General features: G+C 47.1%; 1 protein-coding gene across 2 annotated transcripts in view; it reads right to left on the bottom strand.

Moving 5' to 3' along the window:
- LOC137301214 (ephrin type-A receptor 8-like) overlaps positions 1-19,715 on the bottom strand; it is a 112,978-nt gene extending 93,263 nt beyond the window's left edge. For both annotated transcript variants that reach the window (XM_067970691.1, XM_067970692.1), the window contains exons 1-3: positions 19,474-19,715; positions 9,962-10,297; positions 5,919-6,043 (exon numbers count right to left, since the gene is read on the bottom strand). In XM_067970691.1, coding sequence (XP_067826792.1) covers positions 5,919-6,043; positions 9,962-10,297; positions 19,474-19,549 — 537 coding nt within the window. In that variant the 5' untranslated portion in view covers positions 19,550-19,715. The remainder of the gene's footprint in view (positions 1-5,918; positions 6,044-9,961; positions 10,298-19,473) is intronic.
- Between the last annotated feature and the right edge of the window lie 2,574 nt (positions 19,716-22,289).

Raw genomic sequence — 22,289 nt, 5'->3', positions numbered from 1 at the left:
TTTGGGTTTTTTAATCCCTGTTTGGGGAGAGTGAGCTTCTGTGTCCACCCGGTCGAAACAGGAGTGTGTAATACTGAAGCTGAAGTGCAAGATGTGGGATTGTTTCCCTACGACAGGAGACCCTGGTCTGGTGTCAGGTTGGTCAGGCGATAAGTTCATCTGCTGAAATTACAATGGCTTCTCTGCAGGTTTATGTTCCTGGTGAGAGAAATGTTCAGTAGGTTTTCGTCTTAAGTGTCTGGTGTTAAAGCATCGCCTGGGTGGAGGACAGAAAGAAAACCTTGGCAGATTTTGTGATTGTTCCCATTGGGTTGTCCTGACGATACTTCATGCCCAGGCAGTGAAGACAAACATCTACCCCCTCCATGGGCATGATTTTAGCCCGGAGCCGGGAAGAGGCGGGGTGGGGGGGTGGAATTCCTGATGGGAAACCCGGAAGCCTGGTTTCCTGGATGTCCTTATGATTTTGATGTAAGGACGTCATTTTTTTTTGCCAGTTTCCCGCCTAACGGGAGAAGAAGGAAGAGGACATCATCAGGTAAGTGTCAGATGGTTGGGGGGGTGGCGGTGGGGTGGGCATTGGAAGTCCCTGGGTTGGCGGGATCACTGGGGCTGGGGGGGGGTGGTCAGTCATCGGTGGTGGGGGTGGGGGTCGGGGGTCATTGTGGGGTCGGAGATCGTAGGAGGGGTCGGAGATCGTACGGGGGGCTCGGAGAATGTGGGGGGCATGGAGATCTTTGTGGGGGGTGGAGATCGTTGGGGGGGGTCGGAGATCATACAGGGGGGGCTCGGAGAATGTGGGGGGGTTGGAGATCGTTTGGGGGGGGGTCGGAGATCGTGAGGGCTGATCGCTGCAGGTAGGCTTGTTGGGCTTGGGGGAAGCACTCCTGCTCCTCCGGGCCCACTATAAAGGCACTTACCTGCAGTTTAGGGCCTTCTCACTTTCTATCACATGGTGTGAAATAGAAGGCCCAGGAATCCCAGCCCCAGGGGCTGAAATCAAAAAAGCTTTGAAAATGGAGTCCTGCAGCCTACTTGAAAGCTCTTAGTGAACAACCCGCCTCCTGAGAGCTGGTTGGTCGTTGGCCCCTTGTCCTGCCTCCGTGAAAACTGGAAATGGGCAGGTTGGAGGCGAGTTGGGGTCGGGTTTTAGATTTTTGCAATTATTTGCCCCCCCCCTCAATCCCAACCCACCCGTTTTTCCAGGCTAAAATTATGTCCCACCTGTCTGTCATCAGCTGCGCTCCTCAAATGTAAAAGTGCCTTGTAACTGCTGACAGGTACATGACAGGAGACTGTGTGACTGTCCCCCTCACTGTGGGGAAGTACCTGTCCCTACACACCCTGTCAGACTGAGACTTGGGACTCATCTCCTGGAGAAACTGAAGGGCTTTTCACACATTCTTAATGAACAATAAACGCTGAGGTCTGGAAGCATCACAGACATCCTATTATTTATTTACTCTTAAACTGCACAGGTATTTTACATGGCTGTCCCTAAATAAAATGAAGGTGAAATGCCTCTGTCACTCACAGAGTCGGACGGGCCCTGGCACATCTTTAATTCATCTGAGATTATAAACGGCCCTAATAAGCCGCAGATTTGTTTGGCCTTGACACTCCATTACGTGATATACTGATATTGTCAGTTGTGTCGTGAGGGTCAATAGAAAAGGCAAATGATCAACTAAGGGCTGTCAACAACAATTGAGGCCTAACTGACACAAAGACCGTGTGAAGGAGCAGATGATCTGAATGATGCAGGAGACGAGCAAATGACCTGTACAGCACTGTGAGAAATGGGATGGCATGTGTGGAAGTAAAGGAATTTTATAACACTTTGCAATACAGCACACAACCCAATCGCCATTTCATCTCTATATGGAATGGAAGTTCCTCAGCCCTTCTATGAGAACATTCGTTCTTTTTGTGAAATTTGCCTGCTGTTTATACTTCTGTGAAGTCGATGGAAAGTAAAATTGGGCGGAGTGTGATCCAATCCCATCAGTTTCCCGCTGGGGGGGTTAGATTAAAATGATCTCAACATGTTTCTGCTGATGTGAAGGATAAACACCACGTGGGCTGGTTAGGCTGATTGACCTGTTTCGGTGATGTAATTTCTATGTAATTTATTGGTTCAATGTTCAATAAATCAGTCTGGCTGTTTGTAGCCTACAGCACCGGCTGTTACACTGCTCATTTTTTCACAATCAAAGATGAGGAAGTCAGTGGCTGCAGGTGGTATATCCAAAAGGCAGGAATAGTGTTCAACCCCTGGGCTGGCCACATTCACCTAGATATTGGTCAGGTAAAGATTCACTCTGGGTCATAGGGAGCAAGCAGTCACTTATGGGAGTGATCTGTGATGCTGAACCTAAGGGAAATATATAGTGTAAAATATGTAACAGGCACACATGATGAATGTAGCTTATTACCACCTTGTTCAAATGCCAAATAAGGCAAGGCCAGTCTACTACTAAAGCATGGGTGTTCACTAATAATGCAAAAGCTAGAGGAGTGATAATCTTAAATACATGGTTTGACTTTCCAGGTGTTGTGAATCTGAACACTATTTAGTATTCACGAACTGAATTTCTCATCAAAGCTGGATGGTAGATTGGGATAGTTACCTTATGAACTCTCAGGGATCTGGGTGATAACCTGATTGAATGCCATTGTACATAAAACAGGACAGTTCAAACATCACGCATTAAGGGGCTTTTATAGTTAGTGTTACTGAAGTTTCGGTCTTTGGAGATCGATGTCTATGCTCCAGCTCCCTGGGTCTTTACTTCACTCCCTTGTCGCAGCAGCAGAATCATGGACCCAAGGGTATATAAGACTATCAATTTCTCATCGGGATAAGGATGGGTAAAGATAATGCCCGGGATGGTAATTCAGACCATAAGGTCCCAGGTTTAACTTCTGGGATCATGATAAAGAACGATTTGAGCACAGAACGCAGCTGCCCCATTGTCAGGTCTGCTGGAGTTGGAGATTAGAGGCAGAGACAGCAATTTCTCTCTGGGCCCTCACTGTTCTTCTTGTCTAGATCTTTTAAACTCAGGTGTGAAGTTTCCTCCAGCAAAATAGGAACTCATTCTGTCCTGAAAGGCACAGCCTGGCCCAGGTCTGGAGTTCTACAGAAACTACTGGGAACCAGGCCTGCATTAGCTTTTCGGCCTTATGAGGTTTTACGAAGCAGTTATCACTTGGTCATCATAATAAGTTCCCAACGAATGGGATCGCCAAATACTGTCTGTAAGTTGACAGAGAAACCTAATTCTCTAAAGCAGGCAGGTTTGTGAACCAGAAACGTGGGCTACAGATCTGATTCCAACATCCAGTGCGTCAGTGGTGAGCTGCTGCATTAGGTCTTGCGTCTGAATAGTGTTACTTTACTTCCTACGGTCATTAATTGGATGTTTTGACAGTCAGAGGGAAAGGCTGTTAATTATGACTGATCAGATGGGTCGACGTCTGATTTTGTTGTTGTGACTTTAAGCGTGTGACTGAGAGGGCCCATGAGCCAAAGTTAAGATACTGTACTGCATTTTCCATTCTGCACTTGTGTACCAGGTTTAACAACTCATTTAATGTGTAGAAAGGAGCTGTCACACTGAACTGGAATTTGATAGGTATTTTCCATTCTGCATTTTTCAACAAGCCTTTAGCTCAGCTTGTCACAATCAAGGAAGAAAATGGAACAGGGCTCTTCAGAGCAGAATAGAAAGACTTTAGCTGTGCCAGTTTTATCAGCAATACTGATTAACCTGCTCTGCAATGTCACAGAATCATAGTTTGACAACACCAAAGGAGACCATTCAGTCCATCATGCCTGTGCTAGCTCTCTGAAAGAGCTAGCCACTTAGTCCCATTCCCCTGCCCTTTTCCAATACCTTTTAGAATTTTCTTTTTCAAATATTTATCCACTTCCCTTTTAAAAGCTATTATTAATTCTGCTTCCCTCACTGTTTCTGGTCAAGCATTCCTTGTCCTAACAACTGCCTGTGTAAAAAATAATTTCCTGCCCTATCCCTTCATCCTTTGGGTGATGATCTTAAATTTATTATATAGAATTTACAGCACAGAAACAGGTCATTCGGTCAAACTGATCTATGCCGGTGTTTATGCTCCACACGAGCCTCCTCCACCCTACTTAATCTCATCCTATAATTATGTCCTCTAGTTACTGACTCACCAACCAGTGGAAATAGTGTCTCCTGATTTACTTTATTAAAACCCTTATCATTTTGAACCACTCTATCAGATCTGCTTTTAAGAGAGAAGCAATATTCCTTTTAATATTCTAAAAGGGATTTGAATCAGCTGGAGGATGTACCGTGTCTGATTAATACCACACGTCATTCTATCTGCTGGATTGGAAGATGTATTTATTTGTTATGATACCATTTAATTTGTGGCAATAATTTTGCTACTATATAAATTTTAGTATAGACATTGAAGCTTGCTTTGTTAATGTCAGTGTAGCTAAAGCTCACCACTTTCAGTATTGTTATTGTATGTATTATACTCCTATCTTTTAACCGTACCATCATACGTGTAGATGGTATCAAATGAATTAGCTTTGTTTAGTGTTACATCGAGTGTTGTGTCAAGTTCCTGATTTCTCTAAGGTGAGCTAAGGGTTTCTTTGTGCTGCAGTGTACTTCCAATAACTCGTGGTGTTAGTGCATCTCGCATTTTGTGAGACTCACGGCCAGAGGACAGAAACTCCAACTGGCGAAGTTCATATACAAATGCCTAACTTGCTTGTACTACGTTTCTGTGCATTATTTTTAGGCAGGCATTAACCCTTCCGTTTTACTTCTGTAGTTGGAATTTCTACCCTCAATACTCCATCTTACGGAGAAGAATTGATCCACAAGTGGATTCTGCAGCGGCAACCTGCTTAAAATATTTCCCTCGAGGAGCCATTACTTTAAGTGCTGTTTGACTCTTGATCAAGCTCATTATCCTGTGACAATGGAAACTGTTCTGTGGATTACTGCACAAGAAATCTTTGTTCGGAAAGAGGTCTCCTCCACGTGGACACTTCAGCTGAGGCTAATGTTGCTGTTTTAGAGGATAGTTCACCCATTACAGATTTAGAGCCTAGGGAGTGGATTCATTGTGCCTTGCAACTTCTGAGGTATCACATGATACGATTGTGGAATCAAATTGCTCCTTCAGGAAGCTTCCTGATTCCCAATTCCACTTCTGATACTCTAAGGACGAGTATCTGGGCACCAACAAGACCTGTAGGTGTATTTAACCCTGCTCACCCAGCAGAAACCGGGCGAGTGGGCAGTTAAAATACCCCGCCTGAATCCCGCCATTTCCAATATGCGAGTTTTTAAGCACCGGAGTGCAACTTTTATCATTCCTCCTCCTCCTGGCCCCACAAAAATAAAAGTTTGGCCCACTTTTTGAGCGGCCTCCAACATTCCCTTTAAGGACCATTGGTTAGGATGCTCAACGCCAGTACACATGGGCGGGGCATGTGCAGCACAAGCTCCGCCCATTGCAATCGGCGTCCTCTGCACGTTATTTGACCCCAATGTGCGCGTTACAAGTGGTCCTTCGCAGGATCCTACCCAAGATGGTGGTGACTGGAGCGCCACCATAAACTGGGCAGTAAGTGACCCGACCCGACCTTCGGCCCCAGTGAGTGAGACTCATGACCAGTTTTTAAAGAAGTATCAGTGGCTAAATTTTAAAATATTATTCCAACAATTCTTTGATAGCAAACCACCACTGGACGTAGCTCCAGTATGGAAGTATAAGAAAGTCCTTCACTCTAGTTGGATATCCTGTGGACTGGGACTCCATTACAACAAAGCGGCTAGGCCCATTTGCTTCTCTAAGACACACAAGGTAATGACCCATATCACACAACACAGAAGGAAAGGGTTTACCTTCTCAAAGTACTTGATCTCGTACTCCAGTATGATGCCATTGGGCTGGTCAGGTTCATGCCACATCAATGTCACACTGTTCTGGCTGGTGTTTTCCTGTTTGATGACCAAGATCTGTGATGGGGCTGGAGGCACATAGACACCATGGGCATAAAACAGCTCAAGTTAATCTCCAGATTAAAGCATTAGCAAGTAGTAGTTACTTTTAACTGGTTAATAATGAGCAAGGGCAGTATGTTTAATTAGATCGATATGCATGTACACCAGTAGTCAATCAAGTGTGTAGCCTAGAACACTGTATTGCTGTTAAATGCGTCACTAAGTTTCCAACATATGTTTACACTCTTATAATGAGGTCCTGGGTAAGTGGAGTAAAGCTGACATATACTCCAGCACTGTGTTAATTTATTGGAAAACATGCCATTTTACTTTCATATCAATAAGGCACCTTACAGGTCTTTGGTAAACTTAAAATATAAACTTTACATTGGCTGAATTTCACCTGAACAACTGTGAGATTACAGTGAAGGTGAGGCAGTGACCTTTCACACTGGGGCACTGGTGACAGCACCGTGAGATGGATTCAATCCCCCAACTCACTGAATGAATCTCGACTCAGCAGAAGCCAGGTTAAAATTGGAGATGGATTGATGTTGCCAGGGTTCTGTCACCTGCCTCCCAGCCATTGCCTGGGAGTAGCATTGACAAGGGTCTAAAAGCAGATCACCAGCCTGGCCTCTCTGTCACAGGAAATGCCTGGCCTGGCAAGGAATGCAGGAAAGTAAGCTTTAAAAAAAGTGGTTTTTAAAAGAAAAATGCATTTACAGGGATGAGAATAAAGATCGACATTATAAGTAATGAACTGAACAGAACAATAACCTTTACTGCGTACTTTGGAAAACAGGCTTTCATAAAGAAACAAATGGGAAAAACAGCATATTTTATCAAATTACACTTAATACGTATTAGGAGATCTCACGTGGCATTGCTCATGGGCAGTCTGAACCTGAGGTGTGGTTTAACCATGGTCCTGCTGGGGCCTAAATGTGATAGTAGTTCACCCATCGCTGCCATATGGAAAATTCACTGAAGCAAGGTGTGTTATGACTCATACCTGAGTGATACTGCAAGATTCGGGTCTTAATAAGGAGTATTTATAACACTATTTATTTAACGTTTTACAAAACTTGCTTAATTGGAAAATAATCTGAAGAGATGGCTGAATGTATGTAAGAATCCGCTTTCTACTTGTGTGGTGTCAGCTCACACAGCATCGCCACTCCACAGTGTACCCTGGGTAGTGTGGCCAGCTCCCAGGAATCTGCAGCTTGGTCCTCACAACAGGAGTCTATGTTACCAGCCTTTGCAGTTTTGATGGAAGCTCAAATGGCTGCCACCCAAACTCTGGGCTCCACCTTAGAATGGCTGGTGTTTAGGGGGCTTTAGAAACGGGCTTTGAAGACATAATTCAGCTCCGGTGGGACTGATGAGCCGCAGCCCCGTGGGAGTGGCAGTGGCATTACGGGAGAAGTATGTGTTGCCCTCTCTCAGGGTGTCAGCACATCTTGCCCTTCACGACCCCTTCAAACAATACCGCCATGGTGCCAGCGTTAGCTGGGCTACATTGCCCCCACAGCAGCTTTAGGTACAACAGTCCGCAGCCGGGCCCTCACAGGCTTGAGCACCAGATGTCACCGGCCGTGGGCATCTCAAGGGTTCCAACATGAACAACAGCCCCTTCCACCAGCTTTGCTGAAGCCACTAGGGGAGCAGCTTGTAGGAGTAGCCAAGTTAATAACCCCAGGTGCTATACATTGAGACTTGGGTGAGAGATGAATTGTTTGGCATTAAATTAATCACCTTTATCATATTTTGCACATTGGTCTACAGAATCTTTTCATAGAAGCTTCTGAGTTGTCAATCCTACAGGATGTTCTTTAACGCAGGGTTAAGGGAGTGGTGAAAGGACTGTTCATGCAGAGGGGCTTTATGTAACTTTTCAGCAGAAAGGATTGAGCAGGTCAGCGCTGGTCTATCAACTGATCCCTGGCCTCTCTGGCTGCCACCATCTTCAGCTTCTCCCTCGCTTTCATCCAATTCTCCCTCATCAGATGATGACTCTTCCTGTGGCTCTCCCTCCTCCACCTCCACTCCTCTCTGGATTGCCATGTTGTGCAACACATAGTACGTTACAATGATGCAACAGACTTTGTGTGGGGCATATTGTCGACCTATCCAGGCACCTGGACCTTTGCTTCAATATAGCCCTATATTGTGCTCAGTGATGTTCTTGGTGGTCCCATGGCTGTGATTGTACCTGAGCTGTTCAGACATGGTGAAGTTGCTGAAGGGCGTCATGAGCCATTTGTGCAAGAGATAGCCCTCATCACCAATCAGCTTTCCTCTTCCGTTCCTGGAAGGATGGAATAGGGTGGGGGAATGGATGAGTGTCGTAGGATGAAGGTGTTGTGACAGCTGCCTGTGAAACTGGCACAGACTGGCATGATCCTTCTGTGGTGATCACACACCAGCTGGTCATTAATGGAATGATAACTCTTCCTGTGGATGAAAGTTGCTGGCTCATCTTCTGGTGTCTTGTTGGCCACATGAGTGCAGTCCTCAACGCCCTGGACACGAGAGAAGCCGGCCACTGCTGCAAATCCCAGAGCTCTCTCATTTTGAGGATTGGCGTCCATGGGAAAGGTGCTTTATTGGTTAGCCCTGGCCAAGAGGGCATTGGTGACCTGCTTGGTGCACCACAGATGGGGAGATGCGGGTGATGTCCCCTGCAAAAGTTAAGGGCGGTGGTGACATTGCCGGCCGCTGGCAAGATATGGTTCCCATGGTCCAGCAGGCAGTGGGCCCTGCTGTAGGAGGCTGCATAGGTCAGCGACAGCCTGCCCAGTGTAGCACAGCCTCCTCCTGCACTGCTCCTCAAAGATATCCAGGGAACTGCCTCTGCCTATAGACCTTGTGGGCAGGGTAAGACCTTCTATGAGTATCCCCACCTCACCTGCTGCTCATTGTGGTCGGTGAGGCCGAAGCTGCTGCTACCCCCATCCAAAACAAAACTCCCATCCAAAACAATGAAGCAAAATGATGAGCTGTGAGAGATTAATCAGGCCAAGCGAACAAGCAATCTCCAAGCTCAAACTTCGCACACAGACCCCTATGATCTGAGTGCCCCTTTAAATAGTGCTTCCAGTCAGTTAATCAGTGCCTACATCAATCCCACAAGGTTTTACTCAGCGGTGCCGCTGTTAAAATAGGGTCAGGGCATCTCAGACACCTAAGTGAAGTGAGCAGTTAAAATTGCAGCCAGCACGATTAAAGTGGGACCAGGGCGATAAGTCAAATCGCTCGATTTTAATGGCCGCCTTCTTGCCCTGATGAGCAATGCCACAGGAGTCCTGCTAGTGTTATCACATTGGGATTTCACACTCAGTATCTAAGGTAGTGAACACATTCTAATGGAACCAGGCTGAATTACAAAAAGAAAAAGAAAGCCGGGCTTGTCTTGGGGCTGAAGCATTTGTGTTTTTCTCCCCTCCACCATAGGAGGGGACATTTTAAAATACCCAGTGCAAGTTTCCATTCTCCCAGTGGTGAATATGAAAATGCACAACAGTGAGAAGGGAATGATGGAACCAGTTCCATATACAGAATTTATCACAAATCAGCTCGATCCAAAGATACAGTGAGTCATGTTAGCCTCACACTGATCGATTTTGATGAAATAATAGCCAAAAAGTGGCTCCCAAGTTACGTAATGTAACAAGCTTGACGTTAAAACATAAAAACAATGAATAGCAAGACTTCACATAAATGTCCCCATTGAAAGTCCCTGCTCTGCAATCACACATTCCTTTAAGATGTGGGATCCAGACTTGTTGCTATTGGTCTATGTGTGTCTCTCTGACTCAATAGTACAAATGATCTTCAATGAACCAAGATGCTACTCAACCAAATAGAAAAGGCTGCAACTCCATGTGATCATGTATTCCTTTCACTAAAGTAGGCTGAATGAGGCTTATTTTTCATACCTGCCTGGTTAGTGGTGACATTAAGAGAAATGAACTGCCGGGGCTCGAGGCTAAGATCGGAGACTCCATTCACTGCCTCGACCTTCAGTGTATAGTTGGTGTGCGCCAGTAGGTTTATTACGCTGATGGCCGGCTCCGTCAGTCCCATCTGCTTTGGGTTGAATCGTATCCGGTTGCCACAAGCTTCGCACTGGCTCGACTCCCAAGCACACTTCCTGCAGATCACATTGTATCGGATGTCACTCCTTCCGCCTGTACTGGAGGGCGGGCTCCACTCCATGTTCACCGAGGTACCGTTCACACTGGAAAGGGCATTTACAGGGGCGGAGGGAGGCCCTGATACATTGGGAAGGATCAGAGACAGTGAAAGTCAGAACACAATTGAAATGTCATGTAGCAAGTCTTTAAATAGTAGCATTTTGCCTTTTAGCAAACTGACAAGAATGAAATTGAATTAAATTCTTTTGCTTATTTCAAGTTCCTTTCCTATAGTGCAGCAAAAAGCTAATTTCAATAATGTGCCATTCCAGCACTCCACACCATTAACACATCCCTGGGATTCTGCTAATGTTCGTCACATCATACAATGTGCACCGTCCAGGAATCGCCTTAAATTTATTTAATCCTCTTGGAAAGGCGAATAATGATGTGCAAAACCATAAGAAAGAGAATAGTCTGAACCTTCTGCCTGGCCCCAAAGGCAATTGAGTGAAATTTTTCAACCTGGCTGATTGCATTCCGCCAGTAGATCTCCCAGTCCCAACAAGATTGCAGCTAAAGAGCCAGTAAGTGTGATCGTTATACACAAAGTGCCAGACAAATGGCTGGGAGTTACCACCCAGCACAGTTAACCAACTGAGGGGTTCAGGGAGTGAACTCCAATCTTCAGTGGTTTGTGAAGGTGACTGAATCCTGATACCACATTCACAGGTTTTACAATTATATCCGATATCTGACAAATTGCGCACTTCAGGCACAAAAAGCACACCTTCTAATCCATTCCATATTATGCATACTGAGCATGGGGTGAGGCTGAGGAGATGTGATAAAGGAAAACAGCACATTACAACATTATTGCCCAATAGCAATCGCTGTTTCAGCCACATGCACTAAGTTTAAAAGAAAGCTCTGTACACACTATACAGGTAAATGTACTTCACCGGTATATTTACTTAAACATCTACCACCGTTCAGTGTGAAACTTTGCAGTCAGAGAATCTTACAGCACAAAAGGAGGCCATTCAGCCCATCGTGCCTATGAAAGAGCTATCCAATTAGGCCCACACCCCCTGCTCTCCATCCAGACCCGCCCCCTCTCTACATCCGGACCCGCCCCCTCTCTACATCCGGACCCGCCCCATCTCTCCATCCGGACCCGCCCCCTCTCTCCATCCAGACCCGCCCCCTCTCTCCATCCGGACCCGCCCCCTCTCTCCATCCGGACCCGCCCCCTCTCTCCATCCAGACCCGCCCCCTCTCTTCATCCGGACCCGCCCCCTCTCTCCATCCGGACCCGCCCCCTCTCTCCATCCGGACCCGCCCCCTCTCCCCATCCGGACCCCGGTTGGATTCTTCTTGCCCTTTGCCCTGTTGGAGCTATTTGTTATTGGTTGGGTTTCTTTCTTCTGGTGGTCTGGAACGGTTATCCCGATTGGTCGAGCTGATCATGGTGCCAGCCCCCCTCTCCATACAATGTTATTGGTGTTTCCATGGTGCTGAAGTCTGGTGATTTCACCCGTGTTGCACAACATTTTAGCAGGCGACCAATAAACAGTAACAGAAGAAGTAAAACACACTCAATGATCACAATCACACACTCTGCTTTTCATCTTATCATTTTAACCAACAAATATACAAAAAGTATCTATTATTCATTTTTTATTCACTAATCCAAAATGCCATTAGTCACATCTGGATTCCTAATTAGCCACATGTGGCTATCTTATTAGACAACACTGGTTCATTCAATCTGGTATCGTAGGTACAGTGGTGTTATAAGTTTCATAGCAGGTGCGGTTTGCTAGATTAGTAATTAAATACGCTCCCAATTGCATTATTTACTTTTAAATAATTATTGGATCAACAGAATAGAGTAATGATGCACTTATGATCCTTAAGAGTCTGATTTTATATTTGACAGATTAAAGGGATGATAAACTGTTGCCCTGCAATCATTATTAACCACAGATTATCCAATAAAGATGCTGCAGCTGCAGATTTTTTCTCATGTTGTTCCATAAAGTACCCAGAGATGGACCAGGCTGCAGTGGTGATTGGCTGACTGTGATAGAGCTTCTTAAAGTGAGGGAGTCTCACCATTAGAACCCCTTTCAAACTGTTAAAGAGACCAGTTAATTGCTTGTGACAGTGTCAGATTAGTGAGATTTCTGATCAAAAACACCGGGGCCAATTGCAAATCCTTTTAAACCTATTGAGGTGAGACGTAGAATCATAGAATGGTTACAGCATAGAAGGAGGCCATTCGACCCGTCGAGCCCCTGCCAGCTCTCTGCAAGAGCAATCCAGCTAGTCCCATCCCCTGCCCTTTCCCTGTAGCGCTGCATGTTAATTTGTTCTTGGGATGTGAGTGATGCTGGCAAGGCCACATTTATTGTCCATCCCTAGTTATCCAGAGAGTGTTAATGGCCAACCACATAGAATGGGACTGGAGTCACATGTTTGCCCAAACCAGGTAGTGATGGCACGTCCCCTTGCTGAAGGACATTAGCAAGCCAATTGGGTTTCTTTGAAAGTCCGACAGATTCTTTGGTCCTTTCCTAGCTGGTAGTAATAATAATGATGATTGTATTTATAGAGCACCTTAACGCATTGACTATCTCATAACGTAACTGTGTTTTTAAACTGCAGTGAACAAGTCTTGCTCGAAATGAGTGAGATTCACAGGTCTAGAATAATATTGGGGACTTTTTCTGTCAGCTGTTTTAAATATATATTCATTTAAAATTGTAAATTAATTCCAAAGGAATTACTGAGCCTGTAGCTTGGAGTGAGGATTGGCATGAGCAGTTGAAATGACAAAAGTAACTGAAGCACTACGGAGACATGACAATCCCGACAGTCGATTATGTCCTGATAGTCGGATTGTGTTCCCGACAATCGGATAGTGTTCCCGACAATCGGATTGTGCTCCCGACGGCCGGATAGTGTTCCCGACAATCGGATAGTGTTCCCGACGGTCGGATAGTGTTCCCGACAATCGGATTGTGCTCCCGACGGTCGGATAGTGTTCCCGACGGTCGGATAGTGTTCCCGACAATCGGATAGTGTTCCCGACAATCGGATTGTGCTCCCGACAGTCGGATAGTGTTCCCGACAATCGGATAGTGTTCCCGACAATCGGATTGTGCTCCCGACGGTCGGATGGTGTTCCCGACAATCGGATAGTGCTCCCGACGGCCGGATAGTGTTCCCGACGGCCGGATAGTGTTCCCGACGGCCGGATAGTGTTCCCGACAATCGGATAGTGCTCCCAATGGTTGGATAGTGTTCCCGACAATCGGATAGTGCTCCCGACGGCCGGATAGTGTTCCCGACAATCGGATAGTGTTCCCGACAATCGGATAGTGCTCCCAATGGTTGGATAGTGTTCCCGACAATCGGATAGTGCTCCCGACGGCCGGATAGTGTTCCCGACGGCCGGATAGTGTTCCCGACAATCGGATAGTGCTCCCGACGGCCGGATAGTGTTCCCGACGGCCGGATAGTGTTCCCGACAATCGGATAGTGTTCCCGACAATCGGATAGTGTTCCCGACGGCCGGATAGTGTTCCCGACAATCGGATAGTGCTCCCAATGGTTGGATAGTGCTCCCAATGGTTGGATAGTGTTCCCAATGGTTGGATAGTGTTCCCGACGGTCGGATAGTGTTCTCGACAATAGGATAGTGTTCCCGACGGTCGGATAGTGCTCCCAATGGTTGGATAGTGCTCCCAATGGTTGGATAGTGCTCCCAATGGTTGGATAGTGTTCCCGACAATCGGATAGTGTTCCCGACAATCGGATAGTGCTCCCGACGGTCGGATAGTGTTCCCGACAATCGGATAGTGTTCCCGACAATCGGATAGTGCTCCCGACGGCCGGATAGTGTTCCCGACGGCCGGATAGTGTTCCCGACGGCCGGATAGTGTTCCCGACAATCGGATAGTGTTCCCGACAATCGGATAGTGCTCCCAATGGTTGGATAGTGTTCCCGACAATCGGATAGTGCTCCCGACGGCCGGATAGTGTTCCCGACGGCCGGATAGTGTTCCCGACAATCGGATAGTGTTCCCGACGGCCGGATAGTGTTCCCGACAATCGGATAGTGCTCCCAATGGTTGGATAGTGCTCCCAATGGTTGGATAGTGTTCCCAATGGTTGGATAGTGTTCCTGACACTGCCAATCTCCCTATCTCCCACACAATAGTCTTACAATGACCTCATCAGCATTTTGCGTTGAATCAAAAAAAGTCTACAGAATCTCAGAAAAAACATAAATGGTTATTTAAGTTATTCATCGTTCATTTTAGCTTTTGAAAAGCTGATCAGAAGATTCCCTTTTTAAAACTCATTCTTAGCCCCGTTTTAAATGTTCCCCTCTTTCCAATGACCCAGTAGAGTGAACAGGGCATCGAACTACTCACCTGCCTCTACTAATCTTATTATGTTGAGCCAACTCTTGGGAGGTGGTAAGGATCCGCACAGAGTGATCCCACACCACACTGTCTGGGATGTGCCTTGATCTCTACTAGGACCATCTGATAGTCCAGCTGATATCAGAAGCTGACCAGGGTGAATTACGGAGGTCAAACGCAGATGCTCTAGTCTGCAGTGGAGAACGAGAGTGCGCCAACTCCAACACCCTGCTGTGAGACTCCTCACTACACCAGAGTGACACTTCCTCACTTCCTCACTCCCCACTCTCCCCCCTCCTCATTCCACTGTGTTACCCCTCACTACGTTGCAGCAACTCTTCCCTTTAAAGTACCAGAATGAAGCATGCAGTCTGTGACTGATCAGATCATAAATGGCTATTAGAAAGCAATTTGATTAGTTGTGTATGCGAAGAGTGGACGAGAATAGAATGGATAGATTAATTTCAAATTGGTCCCAAATATGCATGAAATTGTTGGAGAAATGCCAGTGAGTTTATGGTAAGTGGAAGCTAGTTAGATGCACAAGAAAAGCAAGTTAAATGGACTTATGTTAATAAGGGGAAAAATCCTGTCAGTTCTAGCTGACTGGTTTCTCGTTATTCTCTAACAACCCCAGGCCTGACTCAGTTCTGAAGCCCAGAGAACATTCTCCATCATAAGTGTTCTTTGAAAAGTGTGAATTATCACATTTCTTTAAAGTGAGAAAGTGCTATTTAAAAGGTTACAGAAAAAATCAAAGGCTCATCAAAACATGGGGGATAAAATTGGAATAGGGCAGTGACGCAGAACTAGGAGCCTCAAATATGAGATAGTCAGTAATAAAATCCAATAGGGAATTCAGGAGCAACTTCTTTACCCAGAGAGTGGTTGGAATGTGGAACTCACTCCCACAAGGAATTGTAAACAATTTTACAACACCAAGTTATAGTCCAACAATTTTATTTTTAATCCCACAAGCTTTCAGAGGCTTCCTCCTTCCTCAGGTGAATGGTGTGGACACCTGAGGAAGGAGGAAGCCTCCAAAAGCTTGTGGGATTAAAAATAAAATTGTTGGACTATAACTTGGTGTTGTAAAATTGTTTACAATTGTCAACCCCAGTCCATCACCGGCATCTCCACACCACAAGGAATAGTTGAGGAAAATAACATAGATGCATTTAAGGGGGAGCTAAATAAACACATGAGGGAGAAAGGAATAGAAGGATATGCTGTTAGGAATAGATGAAGAAGGATGGGAGGAGGCTGGTGTGGTGCATAAACAACAGCATCGACCAGTTGGGCTGAATGGCCTGTTTCTGTGCTGTAAATTCTATGTGATTCTATGTAATTTTTTTATATAAGCAGTATAGATTCCTTTGCTTTATGCCAAGTACCCTGGTCTCCCAGCACCACACCTTGTCTTTGGCTGAGCAGGAGTTGAATGAGCTGCTGTGAAGCCTCCACCATTGTCCCTTTGGGACAGCCACCTGGCCTACATTTGACTCCAGTCCCACACCAACTTGGTTGACTCTTATCTGCCCTCAGAAGCGGCCTAGCAAGCCACTCAGTTGCATCAAACCGCTACAAAGAATAACGAGGACAAAATAGTGGGAACACTTTCACCGCACGGACAGCAGCGGTGCAAGAAGATGGCCCACCACTTTCCAAGGACAAGTAGGAGTGGGCAATAAATGCCGACCTTGCCGGCGATGCCCACATCCCGAAGAATGAACAGAAAAGGATTTGATCAGATCTTCCATAGGACACGACGGCTGGTGTGTTGCTGCAAGGGCTGGTGAATGTTCCCAGGATCTCTCCCAATCCATTGCCATAACTACAGTGGAGATTTGGTGGAAACCCTGTTTGCAGAGTGTCCACTGAACATCCATCGGGATTATGGGACGGCTGAGCAGAAGATGTCCTGAGGAAATTCTGCCATAAGGAAATATAACCAGGAAGGACAGAGTAATGGCGTTTGTAAGTTCGATAGATATTCTGATGTAATGCTTCAATTACGCTGGGGGTTAGACCGGGTATTTATGCAGGACTATGGGTTTGAGTCCCCTATAGGGCGGATTGGACAGGATCTGTGGCAACAGTGGCACTCAGTGCCTGCTCCTGCTGGTGCTGCTCTCTCCCCCCAGCTCAGTGCCTGCTCCTGCTGGTGCTGCTCTCTCCCCCCAGCTCAGTGCCTGCTCCTGCTGGTGCTGCTCTCTCCCCCCCAGCTCAGTGCCTGCTCCTGCTGGTGCTGCTCTCTCTCCCCCAGCTCAGTGCCTGCTCCTGCTGGTGCTGCTCTCTCCCCCCAGCTCAGTGCCAGCTCCTGTTGGTGCTTTCCCTGCCCAGTTGAATATTGACTCCCATTCCTGTTACTCTCTCTCTTTCTCTGGTCCTCCTAATCAGCTGGTTTTAAGAACAGGTAGAAAAAGTCGAGCATTCGGGAGGACGATGACAGAAGGGCAGTTTTGGAGAAAAAAAACCTTCATCTGTTTAACTCAATTAAACGCAAAATACACCAGCACAAATCGCATTGTATTCCTTTTTTAAATATTCCTTTCACTGAAGACTTAGTCAGTATTGAAGAGTTACACGTGGAGAGCGCAGAGATTAGTGTATAATTCGTGAAGTTGAACTGCGTCGATATCTGCTGTCATTACAATCACCATCACTTGTGCGGGAATGGAAAAGGAATCAATGAAAGTGAGTAAACCAAGCAACAATGAACGAGGACAAAATCCTAATCCAAAATATTAAAAATAAACACATTCGATCCTGCAGTTGAACAAGTCATGGCTTGGATCGGGGCCTTGACCAAAATTTAACAAGTATCCTTGCACCAAATTAGAAATTAAAAACAAATAGAGAAGGTTCTTTATTCAGGGTGAACTCGGATATCTTTGAAAGGACCTGGATTGCTATCTGTTCAGAAGCAGGATTGAGTGTTATAGAGATAATTTAGCACTCTTAGAGTAGGGGAACACAGGTAGCAGTAGTGGGGGAGGGGGAGAGGGACATCCAGGGTACAATGGGGGAAAGGGGAGTCCAGGGTAGAATAGGAGAGAGGAGGGGTCCAGGCTAGAATGGGGGAAGGGGGGAGCAGGGTAGAATGGGGGAGAGGGGAGTCCAGGGTCAAATAGGGGAGAGCGGAGTCCAGGGTAGAATGGGGTAGAGGGGTGTCAAGGGTAGAATGGGAGAGGGGGGCTTCCAGGGTAGAATGGAGGGAGGGGAATCCAGGGTTGAATGTCTGAAAGTAGGATCCAGGGTAGAATGGGAGAAGAGGGGGGTCCAGGGTAGAATGGGAGAAGAAGGGGGTCCAGGGTAGAATGGGGGGATGAGGAGTCCAGGGTAGAATGATGGAGAGGGGGCTCTCGGCGATAATGGTGGAGAAGGGAGACCAGGGGAGAATGGGGGGGATGGGAGGTCCAAGGGAGAATGGGGGGGAGGGGGGTCTGGGGTAGAATGGTGGGGGAGAGGAGTCCAGGGTCGAATGGGGAGGGAGGGAAGTCTGGGGTAGAATGGGGGAGGGGGTTCAGAGTAAAATGGGGGAGAGGGGAATCCAGGAAGAAATGGGGGAGAGCGGGTATCCAGGGTAGAATGGGGGGGAAGGGGAGTCCAATGTAGAATGGGGGAAGAAGGGTCCAGGGTATAATGGGGTAGGGGGAGGGGTCAAGGGTAGATAGAGGGAGGGGAATCCAGGGTAGAATAGGAGAAGAGGGGGGAGTGGGTCCAGGGTAGAATGGGAGAAGAGGGGGGAATGGGTCCAGGGTAGAATGGGAGAAGAGGGGGTGTCCAGGGTTGAATGGAGGTAGAAGGTTCTGGGGTAGAATGGGGGTGAGTGGAATCCAGGGAGAAACGGGGAAGAGGGGGGGATCCAGAGTAGAATAGGGGGGAAGGGGAGTGTAGAACAGTAGGAGGAGGGGGTCCAGGGTATAATGGGGTAGAGAGGAGGGTCAAGGGTAGAATGGGAGGGGAGTCCAGGTTAGAATGGGGGAAAGGGGAGTCCAGGGTAGAATGGGAGGAAGGGAATTCCAGGGTAGAATGGGAGGAAGGGGAGTCCAGGTTAGAATGGGGGATCCAGGGTAGATTGGGGAGAGGGGGGTCCAGGGTAGAATGGGGAGAGGGGGGGTCCAGGGTAGAATGGGGAGAGGGGGGTCCAGGTAGAATGGGGGAGAGGGGGGTCCAGGGTAGATTGGGGAGAGGGGGGTCCAGGGTAGAATGGGGAGAAGGGGGTCCAGGGTAGATTGGGAAGAGGGGGTTCCGGGTAGAATGGGGAGAGGGGGGTCCAGGGTAGATTGGGGAGAAGGGGGGTCCAGGGTAGATTGGGGAGAAGGGGGTCCAGGTTAGATTGGGGAGAGGGGGGTCCAGGGTAGAATGGGGAGAGGGGGGTCCAGGGTAGAATGGGGAGAGGGGGGTCCAGGGTAGATTGGGGAGAGGGGGGTCCAGGGTAGAATGGGGAGAGGGAGGTCCAGGGTAGATTGGGGAGAGGGGGGTCCAGGGTAGAATGGGGAGAGGGAGGTCCAGGGTAGATTGGGGAGAGGGGGGTCCAGGGTAGAATGGGGAGAGGGAGGTCCAGGGTAGATTGGGGATGGGTTTCATTGGTCCAATGACCATTCCTCGCTGCAAACGTTCTTAAATAAACAAGACTGGTTGAAAGGAAAGTGATCCTCCAGAGTAATAAATCTGCAGCAATTCACTGGGAAATAAGCATTTTCAAAGTGTTGATCGTATTGAATTTTGGTCAGCGTGATGTACAATATATCGATAAGCTAAAAGTAGCTAAAAAAAATGTAACATTAGTAGCAGCAATTTCACATTATTGAGCGAGTGGAAGATCTCCTGACTGGATTAAGAGTGCTGGCCAGACCAGGCCATGTAACTCACTGGTACAAGAGGCAGAGGGACGGTCAGACGCCGATCGGTAGTAGTTGGTGTCACACTGGCAGAAGAGAGCAGCCATAATATCAGAGTGACTGTGAAGAGGGCATTTGGCACACAGCTGATCGCCCGAGCTCGATTTGAAGAATCCTGGCTCACAGGCTGAAATAAAAATAAATAACAGATATTTCTCGAGATTTCCCTGTGACGAAACCCACAATCACTTCAATTATCCTTTCTGATCATTCTCTGAACACTTTCAGTTTCAAAAGGCTGTTACACTTTCACTGATTAATTAACATGTTATCAGAGCAGCAAAGGCCTTGGAGACCTGTGTATAATTTGTATCTCTATTATGCATTTAAACAACCGGCTGATTCCATCAATGATTGTTGAAATCTCTGAGGAGCTCAGCACCTGTTCCTGGAGGCCTGCTAACACACTGAATGGAATTTGAAAGCTACTCTGGGCCAAGCACAGAGCAGTGGATCAAATCGAGGTAACGCTGGCCACATGAACAGTACATGCTCACAATAAATACAGACACACCAACTCAATCATCCACCACATGTGGAGAGGCAAAATACTTTCCTCCTACAGTCTCTGATAAATTACTGTGAGTTTGAAGGCATTCTTGACAGTAGATATTGCTGGTCTTGTACCCAGGGCAGGAGAGGCACAGGCCTGTCAGGGAGCACACTCAGTTTCCCAGTATTTGCTGTTTTCGGGTATTCCAACAGTCTCCCGCACAGGATCAGGAAACCCTGCAAAATTCCACCCTGGGTTTAACTAGCAATTGTCTCTCTTGTTCTATTTTTGTTCTGGTAGAAAATGAAGGCAGGGGAGGATAAAAAGGACAGAAGGGTTTAAACACCACTATACGGTTTAAAGACCCTCAGGCCCATCCATTGTCACCCTTAAACACAAGGGCCCCAATTTTAACTCCAGGCGGGTTTTAGGCGGATGGATAGCCCGCTACTCCAGAAATCAGGCCGAGACTTGATCAACCCCCCGGGCCTTGTTTAAATCCCGCTGGCCGACTTCTCTGCCTCAAAAAGGCAGGAAGTCAGTGGGATACAGCGGAAAATCGTTCAGCGCGGACGCTGGTGGTGCGATCAGCTTCTGGGCAATCCCGCTGGGGTTTCGCGATCGGGGAGTGAGTCCGCGGTAGGGGAGGCCCTAAGCTTTACTTGTGAGGCCCCGGAGGAGGCCCACTCAAAATTTAAAAAAACTTTTACCTGTTTGGGGTTTTTCTGGCCCCTGCTCCTTGTCCCGCTGACCCCACCTGGCGGGAATGCCACTCAGGCCACCAGTTAAAATTGCAGTCGGGGCCCGATGAAATCATCAGGACCCAGCATGCATATGTAAAGAAGGACCCCGTCGGCTTCAGTCGGATGTCCTTGCTGCCTGGTCAGGTAGAGCAGGTTAAAATTCAGAATGCTGCTAGCTCTCCGATGGGTAAGTTACCTGGGTGATTTTAATTGCCCTCCTGCCTGGTTTCCGCCGGGTGGCTAGTGTTAAAATTGCCCCCTAGATGAAGCATTGCACTGCCCTCCCTAACCATGAGTAATACTGCCTTCAGAAATAGAGAAGAAAATTATGGGAATTTCAGGAAAAACTCTGGGGAATTTCTCCCCAGGTCCACAAGTCAATCAAGCCTCTTCTTTACACTGGCAGGGATTGGAGGAGAAACAGACTGCTCCCGAGGGATAACGGTCGAAGTAGTTACTATAGCGATGAGAAGGAGATTTGCTTTGCCTTTGACTGGTGTCAGGTTGGATGTGAAAATGTCTGATGTTGTCAGTGAGTGCAAAGTTGGAAAGATTTTTTTGTTTTGAATCATTGTGAGTTGCAATACTCTGAACCTGAACAAAGGACTAATGGCAGGAGATCAGTGGTCTTTGTACATCTGTCTGAATTCTGCTTTAACAATCCGTAGCTCAATTATTCATGAAAAGAGCCCAAATATTTAAACTGTAGAATATAACTCGAAATCATGGGGAAAAGTCGCTGACAGTTTGATTTGTACTCTGTAGACTTGATGGATGTACAAAGCTCCCTACTGCCATCTCCACATAGCTATCAGGGAACAAACTGATGCTCCAGTCATAACCAGCTCTATACTTTCACCGCATTACCACAAAACAAACAGAATTTGGACACCAGCTGAGAGACTTTTTTTTAAAAATGCTTTCTTTTACTAAACAATACTGCCCCACAGCACTATGGAGCGGCACAATTCTCCACTCATTGAGTTACTGGCCTCTTCCCTTTTGTAGAGGGACACGATCGGACGCCACATCCAACCTCGCGGGGAGGAAATGAGGGCAATCGGGGCAGAGAGACAGCCGGAGGCCTCTCTCATGCAACTCCCAGTGGGCAATATCAGAGTGGAATGAGCAGTACCCTCACAGCAAGTCTCCCAGTTGTCTTTTCAGGCAGGGTTAGTGTCAGCTGGGGTGCGGTTGGGGGGGAGAGACGGAGAAGGGAGGAAATGAATTAAAACAGGTAGAGGTAACCTTACTCGCACACACATAAAAATATCGATAGTTATTTTCATGGTTCCTGTCACAGATAGCAGTGCCTCGTTACCGTAATGGAAAGTGGGGCGGTAACATGGTACATCGAACACAGGGAAACCCGCCCCTACACAAACCTCTCAACTCTCTCAAATCCCAGGGATTAAGAAAATGCTTTCCTACTAATTTTTGGACTTCCTTCCCTGAAGACAGTGCTCCGGGATGGGATCCAGCTCCACAGCCCCCAATACCTCACTCTTATGAGTCTGGGCAATAGCTGCCGGCAGGCTACTTGACCGCAGG

Source organism: Heptranchias perlo, chromosome 32, assembly GCF_035084215.1.
Source record: "Heptranchias perlo isolate sHepPer1 chromosome 32, sHepPer1.hap1, whole genome shotgun sequence".
Classification (NCBI taxonomy): domain Eukaryota; kingdom Metazoa; phylum Chordata; class Chondrichthyes; order Hexanchiformes; family Hexanchidae; genus Heptranchias; species Heptranchias perlo.
Note: the sequence above shows the minus strand (reverse complement) of the source record. Positions and strands in the feature narration are given on the sequence as shown.